This window comes from Aristolochia californica, unplaced genomic scaffold (genome assembly GCF_029961685.1).
Source record: "Aristolochia californica isolate CCGP_79_NKW_82.1479 unplaced genomic scaffold, dmAriCali1.0.hap1 SCAF_9, whole genome shotgun sequence".
Lineage (NCBI taxonomy): Eukaryota > Viridiplantae > Streptophyta > Magnoliopsida > Piperales > Aristolochiaceae > Aristolochia > Aristolochia californica.
The window spans coordinates 26,445,525-26,469,981 of NW_027182290.1; the positions used below are offsets into that span (position 1 = coordinate 26,445,525).

Here is a 24,457-nt window from a genome sequence, read left to right on the forward strand (position 1 = left end):
GATTATAGAGGGCTTGAATTGAGAAAGGAAGCTCGAAATCACACCTCGCTTTCGGATGGCGTCAATTCCCTTAACGTTCCAGGAGAGCACAATCATTTGTAACCGTACTCCTGGACTACCGATGCAGATTTGTCTCCTGGTAGTAGACCTCTGAAAACTGCACCCATAAGACGAGCCAAATTCATCATTTGTTGCCATGTTTCCTCGTCGTATTTATGGCGTTCCACTTGGAGTTCCTCGACTAGACAGTCAGGTCTATTGGGGGAGAGGGGGAGTTTGGCTATTGGGGGAGAGAGGGGGAGTTTGGGTGCTGACTGGTCTTTTAGGAGATTGAGGATTGGCCGGAGTTGAAACTTCCGGCGCAGTGATAACTATATCCTATCGTCGCCTTCTTCTTTGGTAAGTGGCCATAGCTAGGAGATGGGTTGGATTTACATTCGGCTCAGAGTGGGAATTTTGGGCCTCCCTGGTAGGGTGAAGGGGCAATTGGGACGTCGACGCCATTCCTGAACTAGGGGAGCGGGGGAAATTTTGATCAAGTTGCTGTCCAGAACTGATACCTCTCAATGGCTTGGGAGTCGTGAAGTGGCCTCCTTGGTTAGGCTGGATTTTTCGAAGGGGGTATGGGACCAGACTTGTTTCAATGTTCGGACTAGGGTAATTTTTCTTCTCGGGACCAGTACTGTGCAGCGAGCGGCACTGGTCTCGAGGGGAAGGATTCCAAGGACGAATTGAGAGAGGAGATGGGGTTTCGAGGGGACATTTCCAGAGGAGGGGGTTAGCTAAGAGTATAGTACGAGCATTGTTTTGGAAAGGTGAAAAGTGAGAGGTAGAGGTAGGTGACTTTTCAGGGTTCAAACAAGTAGAAGTAGGCGATTGATGGGAGTAAAGAGTTTCGGGATTTGGAGAGAAAAATGGGGAATTCCAATAAAAGACGTTGTATTTTCTGACTTACAATTTAAAACTTGCCTTGGAAAGCGAACATGCCTTTCTTTGGACGGTGAGCTGGGATACGTGGCCTTTATTCCCCTTTGATGTTCGCAATTTGAATTTGAATTTGCACTAGCCAGAAATGCTTCGAAGAGCGTGCCCAAAGAGGCCTTCGAATTGGCTTCTTGGGACATGCGCTGCCCTTCTTCGGACGGTGAGCCAGGTTGTACGCACTCTGCTTCTTTTTCTTCTTTTTGAGAAGCACAATTAGAAGTTGATAATGGACGAGTCACTTCTAAAACGGCTCCCGAACTCCACATTGATTCCGCATTTTGAGGTTTTTGCTAAGTCGGAGATCTCATCTTCTCGGCTACGGGACTTTGTCCAGCGTTGGACAGAGAACTCAGCTTTACGACTCCTAGACTCTATCCAGCGTCGAATAGAGAGGCCAGCTAGAGCTTCTGGGATTCCACATTTGGAATTTGAATTTGAATTCCGACGAGCATAAGGCTTCGAGGTGTCAGAGTGGTTTCGTCAACTCTTGTAGGTGGTAGCTTTCCACACCTAACAGATCGGTCTGTTGGGTAGTATTGGCTAGCCGCTGTCATGGTATCAGAGTTGGGCACGCCACGTCCCGCGTTCAAATCCCGTGAGAGGCGGTCAAGAATGGGCGAGGTGGGTGTTAGAGTGGTTCCGTCCACTCTTGTAGGCGGTAGCTTTCTGCACCTAACAAATCGGTCTTTTGGGTGTATTGGCTAGCCGCTATCACATAATCCAAATTATATAACAATTATGAACATAAATTACATCTAATATACATTTTAACATATCGTAACATCCCCCCTCAAATTGATGCTGGTGAGTCAAACCAGCAACAATTTGCCAACCAAAAAAATTATGTCGGGATTGAGACAATGCTTTGGTGAGACATCGGCCACTTGAAGATCCAAAGAAATGTACGGAAGAGATATTCCCTGGCGCTCCAAAGTGTCGCGGATGGAGTGACAGTCAACCTCAATATGCTTGGTGCGCTCATGAAAAACCGGATTGGCCGCAATCTGGATAGCACTCGTATTATCTGCATAAAGTGGTGTAGATGAGGGCTGAGGAAACTGGAGCTCAGCAAGAAGACCGCAGAGCCAAATAACTTCAAAACACGCAATAGACATAGCGCGATACTCAGCCTCAGTAGATGACTTGTTTCTTACATTTCCAAGAAATCAGTGCATCCCCTAAAAACATACACCAGCCTGTAGTAGAGCGACGGGTATCGGGGCACCCCGCCCAATCAGCATCATTGTAGCAACCAGACGTAGCGCGGAGCCGGTAGGAAAGAATAAGCCACGAGCAGGGGAGTTGCGCAAATAGCGGATGATGCACCGAACTGCCGCAAGATGAAGGTGCCGAGGAGATGACATAAACTGACTGACCTTATGAACAACATAGGAGATGTCCGGGCGAGTAGTAGTCAAGTATATGAGACTCTCGACTAGTCGGCGATAGATAGTCGGATCATCAAGGAGAGTCCCTTCATCTTTCCTATATTTGACATTGACCTCCATAGGGGTAGCCACCGAAGATGTGTCCTCCAACCCAGCAAGAGTAATAAGATCTTGAATATACTTATGCTGGTTTAAGAAAATACCTTTGGGTGTGTGATGTACCTCCAACCCTAAGAAGTATGTGAGTTGTCCAAGATCCTTCATATGAAAAGTGGCATGCAACACCTTCTGAAGCTTGGTAATCAATCTAGAGTCAGTGCCAATAATGATGATGTCATCCACATAAAACAAGAGAATAACCATGCCCGCAACAGACTTATGACAAAAGAGAGATGAATCATACTAACTCTGGGTAAACTAGTGGAGGATAAGTGTGCCGCGAAACTTCTCAAACGAAGCCCGGGGGGCTTGTTTAAGCCCATACAAAGGACGATGTAACTTGCAGACAAGTTCAGGAGAGGATGTAGACATTCCTGAGGGAAGCTTTATGTAGACATCTTCCTGCAGATCATTGTGGAGAAAGGCATTTTTCACATCTATCTGATGAATCGTCATCCAGTGCCGTCACTAGATGCCTGTTTCAGTGAACTTCTCCGGGAGGAGCAGCGCCTTGCTACTCAGGCTGGCATGGAACCTCGAATTCAGGCTGATATCTCGACTCCTATAGCTTATGTAGCACAAGGAAGACATAAGGATCGGGACACCAGTTCTGTTCAGTGCTTCCACTACAAGGCTTATGGTCACTTTGTTCGGGAATGCCCCAAGAGGTCTTGTAGCTACTACAAGAAGTCGGGTCATCACATCGCCGTTTGTCCTACATGCCCTGAAAGGAGGAGGAATACCGCTTATCATGCCTCCACCAGTACTTTAGTTCTACAGCATTGCGGCCTGTCGTCCCAGTCACTACCATTCCAGTTCGACCAGCACCTGCAAGTTCAACCACCCTCACTCCTAAAATGGTGCAACAGATGATCATATTTGCCTTTTCTACTTTTGGTATCTCAGGTAAACAGAAACTCTCTACTCACCCATGGAATTTTGATTCCAGTGCCTCTAACAACATGACCAACAATGTTGTATCTCTTTCGAATATCAAAAAGTATGATGGCAACCTACACATCAACACTGCTGATGGTAGCACTCTGCCTATCAGTGTTGTTGGTGATCTCTCTCCGTCGTTAGCTGATCTCTTTGTCTCCTGACCTGTCGACAAACCTTCTGTCTGTTGGTCAATTGGTTGATAAAAATTGTAATGTCAGAATAGTTCCGTCCACTCTTGTAAAGGTAGTTTTCCGCACCTAACAGATCGGTCTTTTGGGTGTATTGGCTAGCCGTTGTCATGGTATCAGAGCTAGATTCGTCCGAAGATTGACAAAGCATTTTCGTCTGAAGGTTTTCCGCCCGAAGTATCCGGTCCGACGACCTGCGCTGTCCGATGGCTCTGATACCATGTCAGACGAACGATCCGACGATTGAACGAACGATCTGACGAAACTCAACAGCTGACGGCACAACGACGGCACAACGAGCTCACAATGGTGGACGAATCTACCACCACCTCACGGGACTGACAGAACAGTCCAAAACACCAACGAGAGAGAGCGTTGAGCTCTTTGGTTTCACGGCGAACACAAAGAACATGAGCGACGAAGGAAAAATGTTTCCGTTGGGTTTTTTCCCCCCTTTCATTATGTATTTAAGCTTTAGGTTTTCCTGTTACAAAATGGCCCATGGGCTCAATACAATACCACCCATCCCATTAAGCCTAATCTAATAACCCTATGTACATAATGTCAGAGTGGTTCCGTCCATTCTTGTAAGCGGTAGCTTTCCGCACCTAACAGACCGGTCTGTTGGGTAGTATTGGCTAGCCGCTGTCATGGTATCAGAGCTGGGCACACCACATCCCGCGTTCGAATCCCATGAGAGGCGGTCAAGAATGGGCGGGGTGGCTGTCAGAGTGGTTCCGTCCACTCTTGTAGGCGGTAGCTTTCCGCACCTAACAGATCGGTCTGTTGGGTTGTATTGGCTAGCCGTTGTCATGGTATCAAAGCTGGGCACACCACGTCCCACGTCAAATCCCGTGAGAGGCAGTCAAGAATGGGCTGGGTGGATGTCAGAGTGGTTCCGTCCACTCTTGTAGGCGGTAGCTTTCCGCACCTAACAGATCGGTCTGTTGGGTAGTATTGGCTAGCCGTTGTCACGGGGCTCTGCCCAGCGTTGGGCAGAGAGCCTAGCTAGTAACCTTTTGGGACTCCGCGATTATTTAAATTTGAATTTGCTTTGGATGCTTCGGAATTCGAGTTGTCAGACTGAGCACACCTCGAGATGCTCCCCCGAGAATTCGAGTTTATGGACAAGTTCGATCCGGAACTCGGTAATGACATGGATTCACCGGAATCCGACGAGTTAGACCTTGAGTTGACTCGGTTGGGAGGTGAGTTGAAATTCGAAGGTGGTCGCCCCCTTCGGTTCCGGGGGTGCTCCGACTGTAGCGGGATTTTGAAATCTCCAAAGTTTACCTCAATCCAGATGAAATTTCCTCTGAGAACCAGTTCCATGAACAAATTTTCAGATCAACGTGCGTTTGGGGCGACAAAGGCCATTGCGATGTCCATCTTTCTTCTCTCCGCCGTGTCTTCTGCCCAGAGAATTATATTTTCGAATGGGCAGAAGATTCGTCGTAAAACCTCTTCAGACCAAAGTTCGATTAGGAGACCTTTGACGGAGATCCATTGTCGGGCTGATTGAGAGCAATCTCCTCCCATTCTGACACCTCTACCTCTGTTTTGAACTCCCATAATCCGGCGTCCATGACTGCTTCCACCTCTTCCTTCGAATTGAGGTAAATCAGCCACTTCCGAGGGCTCAGCCAAGAGCTTTTAGGGAGATCATTGATTTGGAATTTGCCGCGGATCCAGGAAGCGAGAGACTCATTCGTCCAAACATCCGATTTGGTCTCCACCGTAAAGGCTGCTTTCAGGGATTTGTTTCCATTTGAGAAGATTTCAGGGGGAATAAGGATGAAAGTTTTTCTGGAATTTGAAGTGGGAGTTTTCTGGAGGGATGGGAGAAGACAAATGGAGTTTGGGGGGTGATTGGATTTCTGGGACGAAATTGGTAGAGGGGGGGGAGGGGAAGGAACTGGAGAGTGTCTTTTCTGAGGGGAACGGGATGAGAAGGCGAAGGATTCGAATCATGTTGCAAAGAAATTCCTCCTTGTACACCGTTGAGGCTTGATATTTTATCACTCAGTTCTCTCCAGCACCGAGAAGTGCCAAACACCTCTGGGAGGTAGACCTGAGCCATGATAAGCGTCCCCCTTCTCTGGACGATTTTGAGTTCTCTGTGTCCCCTCTTTCGGAACACCGACACAGAGAAGGAGAGATCGCTGATTCTGATCTCCGGAAGACGAGGCACCGTCGTCGTTTCCTTGTCCGTGAAACATCTCACAAAGTCAGCAACAGTAGCCAGCAGTATCGAAATGAAGGATCTCCTCCCAACGACGCTGCATTATCGATCAGAATATTTTTGCAATCTCCTGTTCGGATGGAGCACCTTATCGAGTCTCCTTGGCTTTAGTTCTACCGAGATATCCGAGCTCCCACAGACCCACGTTTCATCTCTTGTCTTCCGCTTGCCTTTCTACTCTGAGTTTCGCCCCCTTGCCTTGCACCATTGCCCGCCTTCCATTGTCTCTTCTCTGACGAGGTCGAGAGCTCCGTCGGCATAAGCAGAATTAGAGATTTCCGCCTCCGTCTTGTTCGTCTTTGTCTTAGTCTTTCCCGTCGGAGGGAGTGTCAGCGATGCTTGGGGACGATGAGGCGTGGGGGGAGAGTGCTCCTCCCAACGACGCCGCATTATCGATCAGGATATTTTTGCTATCTCCTGTTTGGATGGAGCACCTTTTGGGATTGCTTCAAAGCCTCTCCTTCTGATACCTTTGAAACACATCCAAACCATGAAATTTGTCGGCCTTCCTCGCTCTGGAACCCAACACCAAATCTGTAGCAACCCTTCAACCAACTCCACCCCCCATCCAGCTCAACAAGAAGCTGACTCATTACCCTATCACCAACAGAAGCCCATTCATTTTCCTTCCCACAGGTGATTGCAAGACCATCAATCTCATCAAAGAATATAATGGATGGAGCAGCAGCCCTAGCTTTAGCAAACAAAGATCTCACAACTTTTTCAGATTCTCCAACCCATTTACTGAAAAGTTCAGGACCCTTCACTGCTAAAAAGTTTAGACATGCATTGGATGCCACTGCTCTTTTGAGATTTTGTCTTAATAAAAATCAGCATCATTTAAAAAAAAAAAAAAGTATTGATTGGGGCATTTATGGCTAATTGAAATTGGGGGTTATCCGGAGGGATTGCTGCTGAAATTTGGTCAACAATGCCACCTTGCAGTGGAACTCCAATAGGGAAGATCCAGAATTGAAGGATCGTATTCAATATGGATCTGGTATCTGGCAGACTTTTGGGATTCAGAATTGAAATTTTGAGTTTCCAGCCTATTACCTTCCTTAATAAGATGGGCTAGTGAGGCAAGGGATAACTCATGCTGAGTTTCATTACACTGAGTGAGCACCTGTTGCTGAGTTTCGGAGACTCGTTCATGGCTGACTCACCAGGATTTCAAGATAGGAAACTGATCTTCATCGTCTGGTTGAACAGAGATGATGAATGATTCCTCCCCTAATAAAAGATTTAATTTCATGTTGAGCAGAGGTTGTCTTGAAGGAAGAATCTAAATTCGAGCTTAATCCACTCCTCTATACTGCTTTGTGTTTTTAATTATTTCTTGATAGGCTTCAAATCTTCTTGCAATTTCTTGAAAGACTTCCTCTGACCAACGCTCAGCTGGTAAACCAGTTACACGACTAAGTACGGAGTGGGCCAGTTAGAATACAGTAGCACCAAGTAGAGATAGAGCTACAAGGAATCATGGAAATAGTATTCCAGGAGGATTAACAAAGAAGAGAAAACAGGACAAAATCAGGGGAGCTAATCCCTAACAACAAGGGATTGGAGGGTTGCTCCTTGCTTGGCAAGCACATCAACTGCCAAATTAGCGGATCTCGAAATGTGAGACCAAATACAAGAAAAATGAGAGGTAATATCCAAAATCTCATGGAAGGCGTCCCAGAAGTGTACTGCAATCTTCTACACAAGATAACTGAATAAGCCATCCATTTCCCCCCAAAAAAGAGATATGTTGTAAATGCACAAAACCCCAATTTTGTGAGATACAATTGTGAAGTTCATTGCCTTTTTCCAACTTCCACTTCACCATTGCCAAAACAGCATGGCTTAGATTTCTTCTTCCTTCCAAGAACAAATGAGGTGAAAGAAGAATGGTAATATCTTTTGAAAAAAAATCTGGAGGAGTTGACCAGCATTTGGATCAAAATAAGTTTCATACAACTTTAAAGATTCTTCTGGCTGGATAAACTTTTGAGTATTAGTAGGAAAGAAGGATCTCAGAGTATCATTGAATTCAAACCATCCAAATCCACCAGTAGAACATCGGGGTATATAAATCCTCGTTAATACAATTGAGTCTCAAAATATGAGTGATCTTGCATTCCAATCGGCCACTATATTGGAAAACAGAAAGGACGAATAGTGAAATATCCATCCAAACTTCTTTACTTCTAACACGATTAGTATCTTCTTATGTGAGAACCTCGAACTGTAAAGTGAAAGAATGACCAATTTAAATGGGATTCAAATGAAAGATTGCTTCTCACCGTTATGACAGAAATCTTTTGTGGTACCTTTGCTCCCTTCCCAATTCTTCCATCTACCTACAATTCTCTCACAGTGAAAGCTTTTGTCATTCTTCCTGGACAAATTTCTTCCTGCATGCTTTTGGCTTCTTTTCACTACCACTTGCCATCCATTCTCCCATCCTTTTTAGCTGCTAAATCAAAATCATTAGTCCTTCTGCCCACTGATTGTCGACGTAGATCAGCTTCATTTCAACGATCACCATGCCTTTGATGCTGTCCTTGATCACTGTTTTTTGCTCTCTCACCATCTCGCTATTTTCTCTCTCACACCCTTTCTCACCATTTGACTCAACCATGGAAACATCTATTGAATGCTTCAGGTATTATGGTCATTTTACTATATATTTATTTCCCCCCAAGGTTAGATGTCTTTATGTTTTAATTAGACTCAGATTGGTACTCTTTTATTTAATTCTGGATTGTAATTAGTGAATTATGAAGTGTATAGGAACGAGAGGTATTTTTGTTCATTCAAGTGATATCTTTAAGTGCTTAAATAATAGAAGGCTGGAGGTCTAGTTTGACTCCGAATAATTGCTGCATCTCTCAAGCAGCTTTCTGCCATCTTCTATTCTTCTTCTCTCTTCCTCCTCTCTCTTACACTTCTTAATCTTTAACTTCTAGATGCATCTAATGGTATTCTTCATCAAACTTCTTGTCCCTACATCTTCAATCAAATGGAGTGGCAGAGAGGAAAAATAAGCACCTATTAAAAATTGCATGAACTTTATTATTTCAGATGAAAGCACCCAAATTTATTCGGGAGAGGCTGTGCTCTTGATTAACCAAGTTCTTTTTAATGTTTTGGATGGTGATATCCATATCAAGGTCTTATGTCTTGACCAGCTTTTATTTTCTACATCTCAGGTATTTGGTTGTGCAAGCTTTGTTCATGTTCCTTCTCCTGATCTAGAAAAACTTCCCCCCATTCACTTAAATACGCTTTTGTGGCCTATTCTTGTGTGCAAGAAGTTTAAAAATGTCACGGTCTATCAAAAAGAAGTTGTATATTTCCACTAATGTGAATTTTTCGAACCTGATTCCTATTTTCTGTCCAATCAGCATTAGTTGAGTTCTTTGATGCTATTCCTCTGACTATTCCATGTAAGACAGTGTCACTGAAACAGGAGGAAGAGATAAACAGCCTATTACCTCAACTACAAAAGATCTTCCTTCTTCACCAATGGATACAATCAGCCCACTTTTACCTGCAGAGCCTCCACCATTATCTAACACACCTCAAGATCCAGCTCACATTCCTATGTCCAATTAGGACTTGTTGATTGTACGATTGTCCTATTGTACTCTGGAAAGGAGTAAGGTCTTGTACTTAAATATGTCTATAGTTGTTTCAGTTTAGAAAGTTAACTTCTATCTGGATAATGTCCCAAGAAAATTCTGTTATAGTGATTTTAATTAGTTTAGAGAGTCTGTAGATGAGTTTTAACAGGTCTAGGAAGCTAAATGTAAAGTGTGGAGGGCGTTGGAGATAATGGATCAAGAGTTGTCTGTCCTCCGCATCATATTCCCTCATCCTAAATGGAACAACTTGCGGATGTTTTAAAGGCTCAAGGGGGCTGAGACAGGGAGACCCTCTCACCCCACTTTTATTCAACATTGTAGCAGAATTCATTTATGCTATATTCTATTCAGCTAAAGAATGTGGATGGCTCACCCCAACTAGCACCTCTTCGGCTTTTGATATCTCTGTACTTCAATAAGCGAACGACACTTTGATTTTCGGAGAAGGAACAATAGACAGTATTAGAAGAATTAAGGCGGTTCTCGAACTCTTTAAGATTAGCTCAGGTCAGAAGGTTAATTGGGGGAAGACGTCCTTGATTGGATTCAATATCAACCCAAGCTCCCTCTCAGAAATGGCGGAAGTCCTCGGCTGCTTAGTCTCGTCCACCCCCTGCACTTATCTCGGACTTCCCCTATTTTTGGGCCAAATATGCAAAAACCTCTGGTCCCCAGTTATTGAAAAACTAGAGATGCGCCTTGCCACCTGGAAGGGTCGACTACTCAGCAAGGCAGGAAGGCTCAACCTTCTAAAATCATGTATTGCAGGAACTCCAAACTACTATTTATCTTTTCTGCCGTGCCCTGCCTCTGTTTATCGACAACTGGATAAGATGAAGAAGCGTTTTTTTATGGAGGGGATCCAACTCTGATTTCAAGAACCTTTTGGTCAGTTGGGAGGAGATCTGTGTTCCAAAATCTCTTGGTGGCCTCGGGATCCGTCTCACCAGAGATATGAATCATGCCCTACTCCTTAAATGGATTTGGAGATTTAACTAATCCATTCCAAACCGCTGGAAAGATATGGTGCAAGCAAAGCTCGGCATCTCCTCGAACTGGTGGATTGAGGAGGGAAACAAAAGGCGTTTATCCCCTATCTAGATATCTCTCTATCTGCTTCTCCTGATTTTCTCTTCGTCAATCCGATTTTATGTGGGTAATGGCCAATCAATTAAATTTTGGGAAGATTGGTGGTCAGGAGAGGTGCCTCTTCAGAACTCTTTTCCGAACCTCTTCCAAATTTCCAAATTGAGGAGAAGCTCAGTTGTTGAAGTCGCTAATAATGGGGGATGGAACATTGACCCTCGACGGGGACTATCGGACTTAGAAGCTCTGGAGGCGAGTCACCTTTTGGAAGCAATTCAGTCGACCAAGATACAAGCTAGCAAAGTTGATAAATTAATCTGGTGGCCAGATAAGAGTGGCTCTTTTTCGGTGTCCTCCGCCTATCTCGCTATACATGAATGGCTCTCTCACAGTTCTAGACATGTGGTATTGTTCACCTGGCGCCTCAGCACCCCTCCAAAAGTAAAGTTCTTCATGTGAAGTGTTTGCCTCAACAAAATTCTCTCTGCTGACAATCTCAGAAAACGTGGCCAACTTGGGGTTGAACCCATTTGCCCTTTTTGTCATGTAACTGAGGAAACTGTCAGCAACCTACTCCTTTCATGCCCTTTCTCATGGGAGATTTGGATGTCGATTATTAGCTGCATTGGGTTACAGTTTTGCTTTCCCACGGATCTTCCCACAACCTGTCGGATGCTTGCAAGGACTTCCGTCCCCAGTCTTGGGAGAATATTGATCTAGGCTCGCTCGTCTTTCATTCCTTGGGGGCTTTGGCTAGAGCGCAATCAAAGGAGATTCAATGCCAGGTTCAATTCCCAAGAAAGAATCACTGAAACCATCTCAGGTTCTATTACTACTTGGCTTCACTCTCAAAAAGCCTTTTCCCCCTTCTCGGGATCTTCCATTAGGAACAAGGGTTGTCTTGCCCAGCTCCATACAAATTCAAAATCCCCAGCTGTGTTCTGACTGGACCCCGCTACCTGCTGGAGTCCTTAAATTAAACTTTGACGTCTCCTCCCTTGGCAACCCTGGTCTAGTAGGTTTTGGCAGAGTGGTTCATGATTCTTTTGGGAACCAAACCATTTCTGTCGTTGACCCTCTCGGTATTGCAGATTCTACGACGGCTGAGCCACACGGTCTTCTTAATGGGCTCTGTGTTTTCCGCGATCACTGTGCAGGGCCCATTCACATCGAGGGAGACTCAGAGGCCGATTGTTAGTTTGTTTGATTTTTATGGTCTCACATTCCGATATCAGCAAATTTTGTGGCCGATTGTTTGGCCAAGCAGGGAGCTTCCTTGTTGTTAGGGGTTAGCTCCCCTTTTTCTCCGTTTCTTTTAATAAAATCATCCTTCATAAAAAAAAAAAATGTAAAGAGTGAACGGAGTTGATGCAGCATTTGATCAGAATGAAGTTAGCAAAATCTCAGAGCATCTAAAGCTCAATTTTATATTGTTCTTCTCTGTTTTTCTTAGAGTTCCTTTGCTACATTCATTCATAACCAACTCTTTCTTCTAGATTGTGTGTTAGTATCAACCCTTACCATTTCATTCACTGCCACCAATAAATCCTTCCGAGCTTTAGCAAACCGTTTCAATTGCCCTCCAATCATATGAAACAGGAGGGCATCGAGTGTCAAAGTGAGCAACATTCCCGGTCTCTGTACCTTTACTGCAACAAGCTCGCCAGAGAACAGATGAGCTGCATGACTTGTAGCAACAGAAGAAGACATTTAGACTAAAAGATACAATAAAGATGTCCTGAGCAAAGAAAAATTAAGTGCAAATGGAGCTTGAAACTAGGAGGATAACAAATAAAAACCACTAAGAATCTCTGCCATGCATAATGACAAAGCCTCAAACCTTTATACACCTGCCCAAGAGATGCAGCAGCAATAGGTTCTGGACTGATGTCTGCAAATATTTGTGATATGGGAGCACCCAGTTGAGATTCAATGGATTTGATTGCAACATGATTTGAAAAGGGCGGTATTTGATCCTGGAAATTGATCAATTAAGACCAATTCAATTACTGATGGAGGAAACAATAGCACTGAAAATGAAGTAAAAATAATCATAAGGCCATTGGTGATAAACTAAAAAGACAAGGGATGACATACGTTGTTTTGTTTCAGTTAACTTGACATCTTATAAAGACTAGGTAATCTGACAGTACAATAGGCAAAGAAGCTTATATTCAATGAAATTTAGTTTTGAGACTGGACAAACCACATTAGAGCTTCGAGTACAAATATGCAATTTTAAAAGTTTAAAAGAAAACAACCAGCAAACTGGTTTTTTCATGGTTCAGAATGTCTAGAACAATCAACGAATTTCAGGAAAGCAACAAGTGTATAACAAGCATCTGCAGCCTCAAGAAGCATACCTGCAATTTTGCAAGTTCCTGACAGTAAGTTTTTGATAATATATCAGGCCGAGTGCTTAGTGCCTGCCCCAGCTGTAAGCTCATAAAAGTCAACTAAAGCATGATAATGAGAATATGAAAGATATCAGAAAGATGCATCACAAGAAAATGTCTTTTTCGTTCAGTGCACTTTCCAAAATGCACCATGTTTAGTTTCATTTCAGCAACTCTATAAAATAAATAAATAGAAAGCCACTCTCACATGTTGCATCAGCAAATTTTCCAAGTCACTTCAAGACCAAGGCCAGTATGAGATAAGCTCACGTCCGCAGCACATTGAAGTAGTTTCAAACAGTCATGAAGAGAGGACTTTAATAAAACAGTTAAGACAAGTATATTTAGTTAACCTCATAATATCTAATCTGCTAATATCAACCACGTGCTGGAAACTCAATGTCATAAAGTATTGCTAGGTCTAATGCAAGAAACAGAACCTCAATTACAAGATTATAACAGTGAGCCAAATCTAAAATTGTAAAATGAGTAACTGACAACAGCCATTGATGACTCATAATCATAGGGATGCCTACAAGACTTTCACACAGATGAAGAAATGGACGAATGGAACTGCTATTACTTCTTTATCATTCCCATAGAAGTTATTAACCACTGTTATCCATTATGCATAATTGCATAAGGGACAATCTATTGGTTTTAATATCCTCATTGAGATAATTTTGATGATACCAAATACTTAAGTTACTAATTATGTGTATTAAGTATGTCTTGCAACTCAAAAAACCTCTAAAAACTTCTAGCAATATATACATTTAACTGGCCAAGGACCGTCTGAAGGGCCCATAGAGAAAAGGACAAACAGCTCATGCCAGGAGCATACCGTAAGTCTTACCTAGCAACACCATCCGACCAGACAAGAAAGCTTAGCACAGCAAGCAAGGTAGATTGTCCGACTGGACGTCCCCGTCCAACTCAACAAAAGAGAAGAAAAGGCTATGAAAAGTCCGTCCAACTAGACATCCAAATGCCTAGCCAACGAAGGAGAAAAAGAAAAAGGAGAAAACAAGGGCACATGACCCCCCCCCCCCCCCGCGTCAATCAAAGATACTGTAAGCACCTATCCGCCCAGCCATCCTACCAGCTAGAAGAAAAGGAAGAAGGTGATTTACAAAGGTTGTCCGATAGTACCAACACCATTTGTCAATCATAAGAGATAAAAACTACTGGAAGCATCCGTTCGACTAGCCATCCGAATGATGCATCCTAGAAAAGTTTCAAACGAGATTAAAAGCTTCAATTTGGCCCAAAACAGGTCTTCAAAATCTATAAGTGGCCTATCTGTGCAGCTCATCACGAAAATATTAAGCCTTTTATTGTGATTTTTAATCGAGATGTCATCGAGTTTTGGAAAGGACGTTTCCTAGCTCGACAATTCTATTTTTGGACATTGAGAACTTGTCTATTTAAGTTGATTTCACCCCAAGATTTGTTACCCTCAATTCCTAAGGTGAAAACAACCACTCCCAAGCACTCTCATATTTTGGAATTGAATTTGGATATTGGATTTGAATTTTCAAAAAACCAACTATCATAGAGCTAAGTATTTCTGAGCATAGACTTTGAAATCTTCATTACTCAACACCTCATGTGCTAGAATCTTTATACCCATACTCTAAAATCACATTATTCATTCCAGCACTTAAATTTGAAGAGACTTTCACAAAGTATTGATTATTTGGGGTGGTTGTTGTTAAAAAATCCAAGCATCATTGAGCTTATACTTTGAAATATTTTTATTGATCTTTTTTTTTTTTTTGAAATAAGGATGTATAAACTTTGAAATATTTTTATTGATCTTGACCAAGCAGATCTGAAAAAAACCCTATACTTTGTAATAAAAAATAGTTAGTTCAAATCACTACTTGTGAGCTTATATTATTAAAATTAGTTTTAAATTGAGCTGCTTCTAAGTTCTGCCTCCCCCATTTCAAAACCAATCTAATTTAATCTTGCGCTTTAAATTATGAAATCAAGTCACTGCGGACTACTTGAGTTATTATTATATAGAATAGATACTTTGGATCCTTATATCTATTGATTGTGGTCGAATTATGAGATTTGCCTATTAAAAGGCTATTGATATTAAGCTGCAATTGTAAGCAAGTAAACATTGCAATTTTAGTCACACTTGTTATTGTCCGTAAAGGTGTTTGCATCTGTACACAGAATCCTATTTCTCATTTTGTTTCTTTTCATTCTTTGTCGAAGTCCTTAAATCTTTTGCCCTATAATTGTCTTCTTAAGCTATTCTTTGTTCAATGCAAGAAGCTTTGTCATCTCCCTTATAGAAACAAGCTATGGACGTTGAGATGGAGGCTCCATTGGACCATGGGTGTTGGACTCTATGTGAGTTGCCTTCGGATGCATCAGTTGTGGGTAGTATATACCGTCAAATACAATGTTGACGGATCTATTGAACAGTATAAGGCATATCTTGTGGCTAAAAGATATACTTAAACTTACGGCGTTGATATGTTTGAAACTCACTCTTGTAGCCTGGTTATCTTCTGTTTTGATTCTTGTTTAAGGTTGGGCATTACCCAAGCTGGACTTCAAAATGCGTTTTTATATGGTGACTTGCGAATGTATGTAAGTTGAATAAGGCTATTTATGGTCTTAAACAGAGTCCCAGGTCATGGTTTGACAAGTTCAACACGATAGTTATGGTATTGGGTTTTTTTTAGAAGTCATTGTAATCATTTCTTATTTATTCTTAGAAGACATACAGAAATTGTGGTTATACTTGTCTATGTTAATGATATATACGATCTGAAAGTGATAAGCAAGGAATTGAGGAGGTGAAAATACATCTTGCAAAGCATTTTCAAACTAAAGTCCCTGGAATATTTTATGGGCCTTATGGGTGCTACGAGTAAAGCAGAAATTGTGTCAACTCAAAAGAAATATATGACATGTTTCACAAGTATGGGTTACTAGGGCAGAAGCCTATAGAAACTCCTATAGAAGTTAGTCATAACCTACATGAAGGTGATAGTCTAGAGCTCAAGGGCAAGACTATGTATTGGCAGCTTGTAGGTAAGCGCATTTATGCTACTGTCACACACCCAAACATATCATTGGTTGTCAGTATGGTCAGCTAGTTCATGGAATGTCCCTATAAGGTTCATTTGGAGGCATCCAAAGGATTTTACGATACTTAAAGGGAGCAATAGGAAAAGGTTTATTTTATGCACCCCACGGTCACTTAAAGATTGAGGCATACTTAGATGCAGACAACGCAGGGTCAAAACTAGATAGAAAACCTACTTCTGGTTATTGTTTTTTTGTTGGTGGAAACTTGGTTAGCTCGAAGAGTAAGAAACAGAATGTATTAACTCACTTTCAAGTGTAGAAGTTGAATACCGAGCAATGGCACATACAGTACGTAAAATCGTGTGGGTCAGATCGGTGTTGTAGGAGATGAGCTTTATTACTACAGAGGCCATCATTATGCATTGTGATAATCAAGTTGCTACATTTATTGCAAGCAACCTTGGATTTCATGAACTTGCAAAACATATAGAAGTTGATTGTCACTCCATCTGTGATGCAGTTATGAGTGCAACAGTGGTCACACCATATGTTGGGTCAATTGATCAGACTAGTGATATTGTCACTAAAGCTTTGGGCAGGAAAGAGTAATTTTTTTTGTAACAAGTCGGGCCTTCTTGATATACACGCTCCAACTTGAGGGGGAGTGTTAAAATCTATACAAGGGTATTTTGATCATTCTCCTTATTAGTGTATACTTCTAGAGTTAGCAATAGATTATAGTTAATGTTAGGAACCTACGGTTCATGTTTGATTCGCATACATAAAGTTATACGAGTAGAGGTTAAGAGGGGTATTATTGTAAACTTACCTTTATCATTACTTGAGTGAAATAAAAGGAAAGGGAGATCGACTTTTGGCCTCCAATGTGTGCTGCCTCAAACACTCTTCTCCTTCATTCTCTCTATTCCCTCTTCCTTTCTCTTTCTTCCTCAATTTCTTACTTTTTTTAGTAAGGGATGATAAAAGGAACATCCAAGATAGAAATCTAGACTATAGGAAATCACCTAGCAGCCATAGGTGAACATGAAGTCATTGGCAGCTTTTTTTTTTTTTTTTTTGAAATAAGATGTGTAAGTTGTATTAAAAGAAAAAGAGAGATTACAATACCTTGTTAAACAAGGCCTCCTTCCACAACAAGGTATTGGAGAGAGACACCTAGTTTAGCCTGGGCATCCGCTAAATGATTAGCAGATCTAGGAATATAATTCCATTTACAATTTAAAGTAGAAATTAAATTACATATATCATAATACGTATCCCAATGCCGCCACGGAGGACGATCTTTATTTGCACACCAATTGATAACCACTTTTGAGTCACCTTTAATGCAAAGGGGCCCAGAAGCACGACTTTTGAAAATCCGAAGTCCATGTAATAATCCAGTTAATTCATCCGTTGTAGAATCCGAATTTCCAATTGGCCCGGCAAAAGAAAAAAGAAGAATCCCATTTTCATCATGAACAACTCCACCAAAACTAGCAGGGCCCGGACACTCATATGCGCTACCATCAAAGTTCAACTTAAAATGGCCAATAGGGGGAAGGGACCAACTCACCATAACAGGGGGCCTTGCTGCTGCAATGTGCCAATTTTCGCGAAAGTTTGTCCCTCGATGATCACAAAATTCCTTTTGCAATAAAATCCACAAAGTAACTTGACCAATAATTTTTTCAACCAATATTTCTTTAGAAATAAACTTCAGGTTGAATTTTCAATTATTCCTTTTGTTCCATAATGCCCAAATAAGATGGCCTACACAGCAAGATATTAATATTTTTCCGAGTTTTGGTAGGCTGGTATTTGTAACTGAAAGGATGGTAGAAGGGAGATTATGAGAGGAACAGAATTGGAAACCGATTTTGTTTAAAAGGCTAGTCCACACAAAAAAGGCATACTCGCAATGTAGGAGGATGTGGGAGAGTCTATGTAGAAGTTTGGCAAAAGGGGCAAAGAGGATCAAGGACATGGGCACCTCTTCGAATTAAGGTGTTCGACGTAAGGACTTTGTCCCAACAGGCAATCCATATAAAATATTTTGCACGAGGGGGAGCATGAAGAGTCCATGCAATGGCAAATGGATGATTTATTTGTGGGTGGTTGGAGGAGCATAGGAAGCTATAAGCAGTGGAAGTAGAAAAATTACCTTTCGAGTTGGGCATCCAAATGAGAGTATCTGCTGAATTTTTTAGACTCACCGAAGACAACATTGTGATGAGATCAGAAGCCACTAAGGCCTCATAGTCTGAGAGTGATCTTCTGAAATTTAGGTTCCACCCTCCTGAATCAGTTAGCAGGTCAGAAATAGAGACTTCAGTATTTCTTGCCAGATTTGATATCAAGTTGTGGCTATTGTTGAAGCTCTCAGTACCAATCCACCAATCGGTCCAGAATCTTGTCACAGAACCCGTGCCCAAGTAACATTTTACAGCAGATTTGAAAGCAGGTAATAACTTTACAAAATTTTTCCATACTAGAGACAGCTTATTACATCGCCCACCCTCAGTCCACCAACCCAACAATTTATTCGCTTTTACTGACACCAATTTTCTTCAAATTAATTCAGGAAATAAGTTAAATTTCCAGATCCATTTAAGTAACAATGCTAAATTTGTAGTGACAGTATCACGGATCCCACGCCCACCAAGAGATTTTGGTTTACAAACCTCAACCTATTTCACCAGAGAGTATTTCCTTTCACCATTTGGTCCACCCCAAAGGAAATTTCTTTTGAGTTGTTCAATTCTTTGGCAAACAAAGGCAGGACATCGATAAAGTGAAAGGAAATAAGAAGGTATTCCATGCATACAAGACTTAATTAGAACAAGTTTTCCAGCCTTGGATAAGAATCTTCCTCTCCAAGTAGCCAGACGACCTTCCAAAAGCTCAATAACAGGATGCCAAGAGCTTTTAGAGGGTAATGAAGGAGATAAAGGCAATCCCAGATAAGTACATGGAGGCGAAGCAATTTTACATCCCAAATATTGGGCCATGGAATTTAACACAGAAGGATCAATATTAAAACCAGTAATTGATGATTTTGACCAACTAACTTTCTGACCAGAAGAGATTTCAAATAAATTTAACAGGGCTTTAATATGAGAAATTTCTGCTAACGTACCTTCCCCAAAGAGAATAGTATCATCAACATATTGCAGCAAAGAAATGTCTTGAGATAGGTCATCAGAGATAGATTGCAGCCACCCAGAATTTTTGGCAAGACGAACCATTGAGGCAAGATGTTCAGCAATGAGAGTGAAGATGAACGGAGATAATGGGTCCCCTTGCCGAATACCTCTAGTTGGATTAAAATATCCACAAGCTTTACCATTGAGTAACACAGAATATGAAACATTCGAAATGCAACTCCTCATCCAAAACTTCCATCGTGAGCTAAATCCCATCTTATGAAACAACTGGTCAACAAGTTTCCAATTTACATGATCAAATGCTTTTTCAAAATCGAGTTTCAAGACAAACCTGGGTTTTTTTTAATCTTTGAAGGTATCCAACAATTCATGTGCAGCCATGGCAGAATCAAGGATATTTCGACCACGAATAAAAGCACTTTGACAAGGGCTAATGATCTTGGGAAGGAGAATTCTCAAACGATTGGCCAAAATTTGTCCAATGTATAACTCGTGGTGAGACTAATTGGACGAAAATCTTGAGGTAATGCAGAGTTTGCTTTTTTTGGAATAAGGACAATGAATGAAGCTCCCACAGCCTTGTGAGTGATCCCCATTTGATGAAAATTTTGAACAAAAGCAAAAACATCATTTTTTATGACCTCCCAGAATTTTTTATAGAACTCGCCATTAAAGCCATCAGGACCAGGGGCTCTATCTTTAGGGAGGCCAAGAGTAGCAGCCTCGATTTCTTGAGTACTGAATGGCAGCTCTAAGAAGTCCACATCCGAAGAGGAAATGAAGTTATACTCAAGTTGGTACAAAATAGGACGGTTGTAGCGCTCCTAGGTGGAAAGTTATGTGAAAAACTTCACTAAAATGTTAGCCATCCCATGGTAGCTTTACTCCTCATTAAGAGAGGATACACCCTAACTAAAAGATGCCTCAAATATCTATGAACTAAGACCCAATGTTAGGTCTCAAGATCCCCCATAAGATGGTTGTACATTGATTGTCAGTGTATTTGAAACTTGTTTGTGAATGTGCACGCTCTTTGATTGTAATAGTATGTGCACGGTGTTTTCAGAAACAACAATGGAGACCCTATTTTATCCTATGCAAGGTTGGTGGGTATTGCTAATTCAAATACTGCTGAAGTGAGTGCTCTTCTATTCGGCCTCCAAATCTTTAAAGAGTGGCTTCATGGCAAGTTGATTATCGAAGGAGACTCAAAGACTGTTATCAACTAGTGTTCAAAAGATAGCTCTCCTCCTTGGCGCCACTAGCCAATCACTGATTGTATTGCTGACATTGTGTCATCCATCCATTGTAATTGGAACCTCGTTCCTAGATCAGCCACTTCTTTGGCTGAAAAATTGGCAAAATTCGAAACCTCCCAACAATCTCCCATTGTTTGGGAAGGTTTCCCCTCTTGTAATTTACTCGTTTGAGCTCTCTTAGTAAAGTTCAGTATCATTTAAAAAAAAATAGTATTTGACGTTGCTTATAAATCATAAAACATGTAGGAGAGTGTAAAAGATAAAGGGGAGAGTAGATGTACATAACAAAGTGTACATCACATACAACAGGGAGTGTCAAATGCAATAGCCAAAACGAGAGCATTGTCTGATGACAAAGGTAGCATCTCTATAGTCCCTACTATATAAATTTGATGCTGTCAAAAGGGGGAGTAAAATCAGGAGGCATATAAAAATCCAAGTGGGCATATAACAAACCTCAAAAGGGGAAGTCAAGATAAAAAGATAGATATAAAACTCTGGAGTTTTTCAATATTTGTTTATGATTATGCAATCATTTAAACTCATGTTTTCATATGCTTATGAGTATTTTCATCATGAAAAAGAGGAAGAATGTTGGTCTCAAAATCCCCATTAAGATAACTTTGATGATAACCAACACTTAAACTACTAATTATATGCATCAAGAATGTTTTAAATTGAGCTGCTTCTAAGTGTTGCCTCTCAAAACCAATCTAAATTACTCTCTTGCTTTTAAATATTGGAATTATGTCATTAAAGATTATTCTAGCTGTTACCATATAAAATAGGTACTTTGCATTGGTGGATCCATTTATTGTGCCTGAATTGTGAGATTTGCCTTTAAGGAGACTATTGATATTGAGCTAAAATTCTAAGCAAGTAAGCCATGCACTTTGGGTCACGTCTTTGGTAAGGCCAGACCGTCATCATCTCAAGTTGTTTGAGATAAACCTGTTTAGCTGAGGAGAAAAAGGTTGGTAAGCCTTACAATGTTGTGACTGTTGTGTAAACCATGAGTCCCTACATAAGCAAGTGGTGCTAAAAATTCTATTATTAAGTTTAGGCCTGAAGTGCCTAGTGTGTTGTTTTGGAGCTAGGCAGGATTGCCTAGTTAACTATTGAAAATCCCTTTGTGAGTCGAGGTAGGATAACCAAGTTTGTCATTGTAAACCTATGTGAGGTTAAACTTGTGTAAGTTGGTTGTTGTGATCAATTGAGTGATGCAAGTTCCTGAGCACCACTATAATCAGCCTTACAGGCAATTTTCCGTAAGTGCCATTGAGCAACCTAAACATGATGAAACTCCGAAATGCAAAAGCATCTAGGGGAGCAAACAAGCTCTACAAAGCAGAATTGTGAACCATCATAAATCATGTGCATTCTTTGTATTTTGCTATAGCATGTACTCAATTGTTTGTGTATTTGCTTAGATTGTGAAATTATGTTGCGCATGAGAACATTAACAAATGTGAACACACATAGGATTAAAGACTAAAAGGAGTTGAAAAATAGTAGCAAAATTTAACAACAATCCAAAGTAGGCCTTTGTGATACTCTTAATCCAACAATCCTAAGGGGAGCGAACAAGCAATCCAAAGTAATCTTTTCCAACTTTGGGAAAACTCTTAATCCAGCAATAAGTAGGCCTTTTGGTAGGTTGCCACCTTCAGTATTCAAAAAAAATACATGGTGCAGGCTTTAATATCAATTGTTAAATACATAGCCAACCAAAAGGTCCAAAGCTGACATGCAAAAAGTTATTCCTTAAATTTATCCCATACTATGGTAGCCCAGCCTAACACCCATACCCATACCACATATTGGACCCCATAAGCATAATAGTTTTATTTTCTATACAAGGTACTATATCCATCGCAAAGCCGACTTCCAATTCATGTTTAAACCACAAAGATTAACATTGATAAGACTACTATACCCTAAAAAATTTTATGCAAAATAGAAGACCAACTATAACCCCAGATACTATTATTCTTTTTTAAAAGCCCCTTACCTCTATTATATTCAACAATGAACTGAACATACCTTGATATAGAAGGGCCCAAGTTGGATTAGAGTCTCTCGAAACTAACAAAAGACAAAAAACAAACAAGATAACTAAAGAAAGAAGTTTATTGCATCACATCTCATTCCAAGGGAACTCACTTTTAGCTGAAGCTTGTTAAGAGTCACCTGACTTACCTTAATAGCACGCTTCTGCAGATCTTGAACAAACAATTGCCAAATTGCTAGCTTGGCCACATGGAATGAGATAATTGCAGCTCTATACAAAGCCAAAAATGGGCCAAAGCGATAGACAGCCGAAACACTTTGTGACCTGTAACTCCCAAGGACGTTGCCGAATTGACTTTCTAAAGATTCTTTCCTCAGCTTTGCATACTCTGATGATGGCCTTCCCCCATGGACACTGGTGAAACCAGTCGAGAAACTGCAAAATGGACATTGTATGTCCCAACAGGCACATCCGATGGTGAATATTCAACGTCAACAGGAAAATAGAAGTATCTAGAAAATTTAGAGAACCAAACATACAGATGCTTATGCAATAGATTTGATGGTAAGAAAAAAGCTTTTCTCCCCCTTTCAATATCTAGCTCATCTCCATTGAGCTGATCTCCATTGAGCTGATAGTTCCAAGAGAACAGTACTCTATCCAAAGCTGCAAATAAAAAAATAATTAAATCAATACGAAGAAGAAGGATGCGATGGTAGTGTTATAGAAACAAATGCCTGAATATATCACTTCTAGTTAGACCCATTAACTTGATGTTCAGAAATATACAAGTATTTTTTTTTAAATGATGTTGAATTTTATTAAATCAAAAGCTCAAATAAGCAGATTACAAGGGGGGGAAGCTTCCCAAACAATAAGAGATTGCTGGGAGGTTCCGAATTTAGCCAATTTATCAGCCAAGGAATTGGCTGATCTAGGAATGAGACTCCAATTACAATGAATTGAGGACACAATGTCAACAATACAATCAGTGATAGGCCAATGGCGCCAAGGGGGAGAGCTTTCTTTTGAGCACCAGCTGATGACAGCCTTTGAGTCGCTTCAATAAGCAGTTTGCCATAGAGACGGTCCTTGAAGATTTGGAGGTCAAATAGAAGAGCACTCATTTCAGCAGTGTTTGAGTCAACAATGCCCACCGGCCCAACATAAGACAGAATTGAAACTCCACAGCTATCTCTGAAAACACCACCTGCTCCAGCCGGCCCAAGACAGCCTAAAGTGCTACCATCAAAATTGAGTTTGATACAGTCTCTAGGGGGAGGATCCCAGGTAGCCATAACCTGAGTCCTGCAAGGGCCCGCTATATGAGTGATCAAGCTCTAATTTTCTCGAAGGGAAACACATGATATAGAGGCAAATTCCTTTCTAGTATGCAACTAGCTAGAGATAAGGCCCATTGCATAAGAAGTATTATCCGAGGTGCTAGCTTTGGAATTGAATCTCCAGTTATTTCGCTCAAGCCATAAGCACCATGGGACATGTGCAAGGCATGCCAAGAGAATTAACTTGCCCAATCTAGGAAGGTGAATCCCCATAACCATCTCACAGGTACCGAAGAGGTCCTGGTGCAACCCCATTTGGAAGCCAATCTTCTGAAAGATCTTCATCCAAACTTAGCCAAGAAAACCCACATTGTAAGAGAATATGTTGAACTGTCTCGTCACACACACTACAAAGGGGACAAGTACGATCAGGAGCGGTGAAGACTTTTTTGTAGAGGTTGTCGGAGGTGAGGATCTGGTCTCTGATGGCAATCCACACAAACAAATTTGATTTTACTAGGCAGTGAGAGCTTCCATGCCAGGTTTGCCCTTTTTTTTAAAAAGGATGTGTATATATAAACAAGAGAATTACAGAAATTACAAAGAGGAGAGCATGTCCCTGACAACCATGGATTGTAGGGTATCTCCGTTTTTAGCAAGCGC

At 41.2% G+C, this 24,457-nt stretch overlaps 1 protein-coding gene across 1 annotated transcript in view; it reads right to left on the bottom strand.

Annotated features, from left to right (window-relative positions):
• LOC137941486 (uncharacterized) overlaps positions 1 to 24,457 on the bottom strand; it is a 52,683-nt gene that overhangs the window by 16,351 nt on the left and 11,875 nt on the right. The window contains exons 2-7 of the mRNA XM_068786924.1: positions 23,051 to 23,177; positions 22,700 to 22,946; positions 22,544 to 22,585; positions 12,985 to 13,056; positions 12,462 to 12,597; positions 12,143 to 12,300 (exon numbers count right to left, since the gene is read on the bottom strand). Coding sequence (XP_068643025.1) covers positions 12,143 to 12,300; positions 12,462 to 12,597; positions 12,985 to 13,056; positions 22,544 to 22,585; positions 22,700 to 22,946; positions 23,051 to 23,177 — 782 coding nt within the window. The remainder of the gene's footprint in view (positions 1 to 12,142; positions 12,301 to 12,461; positions 12,598 to 12,984; positions 13,057 to 22,543; positions 22,586 to 22,699; positions 22,947 to 23,050; positions 23,178 to 24,457) is intronic.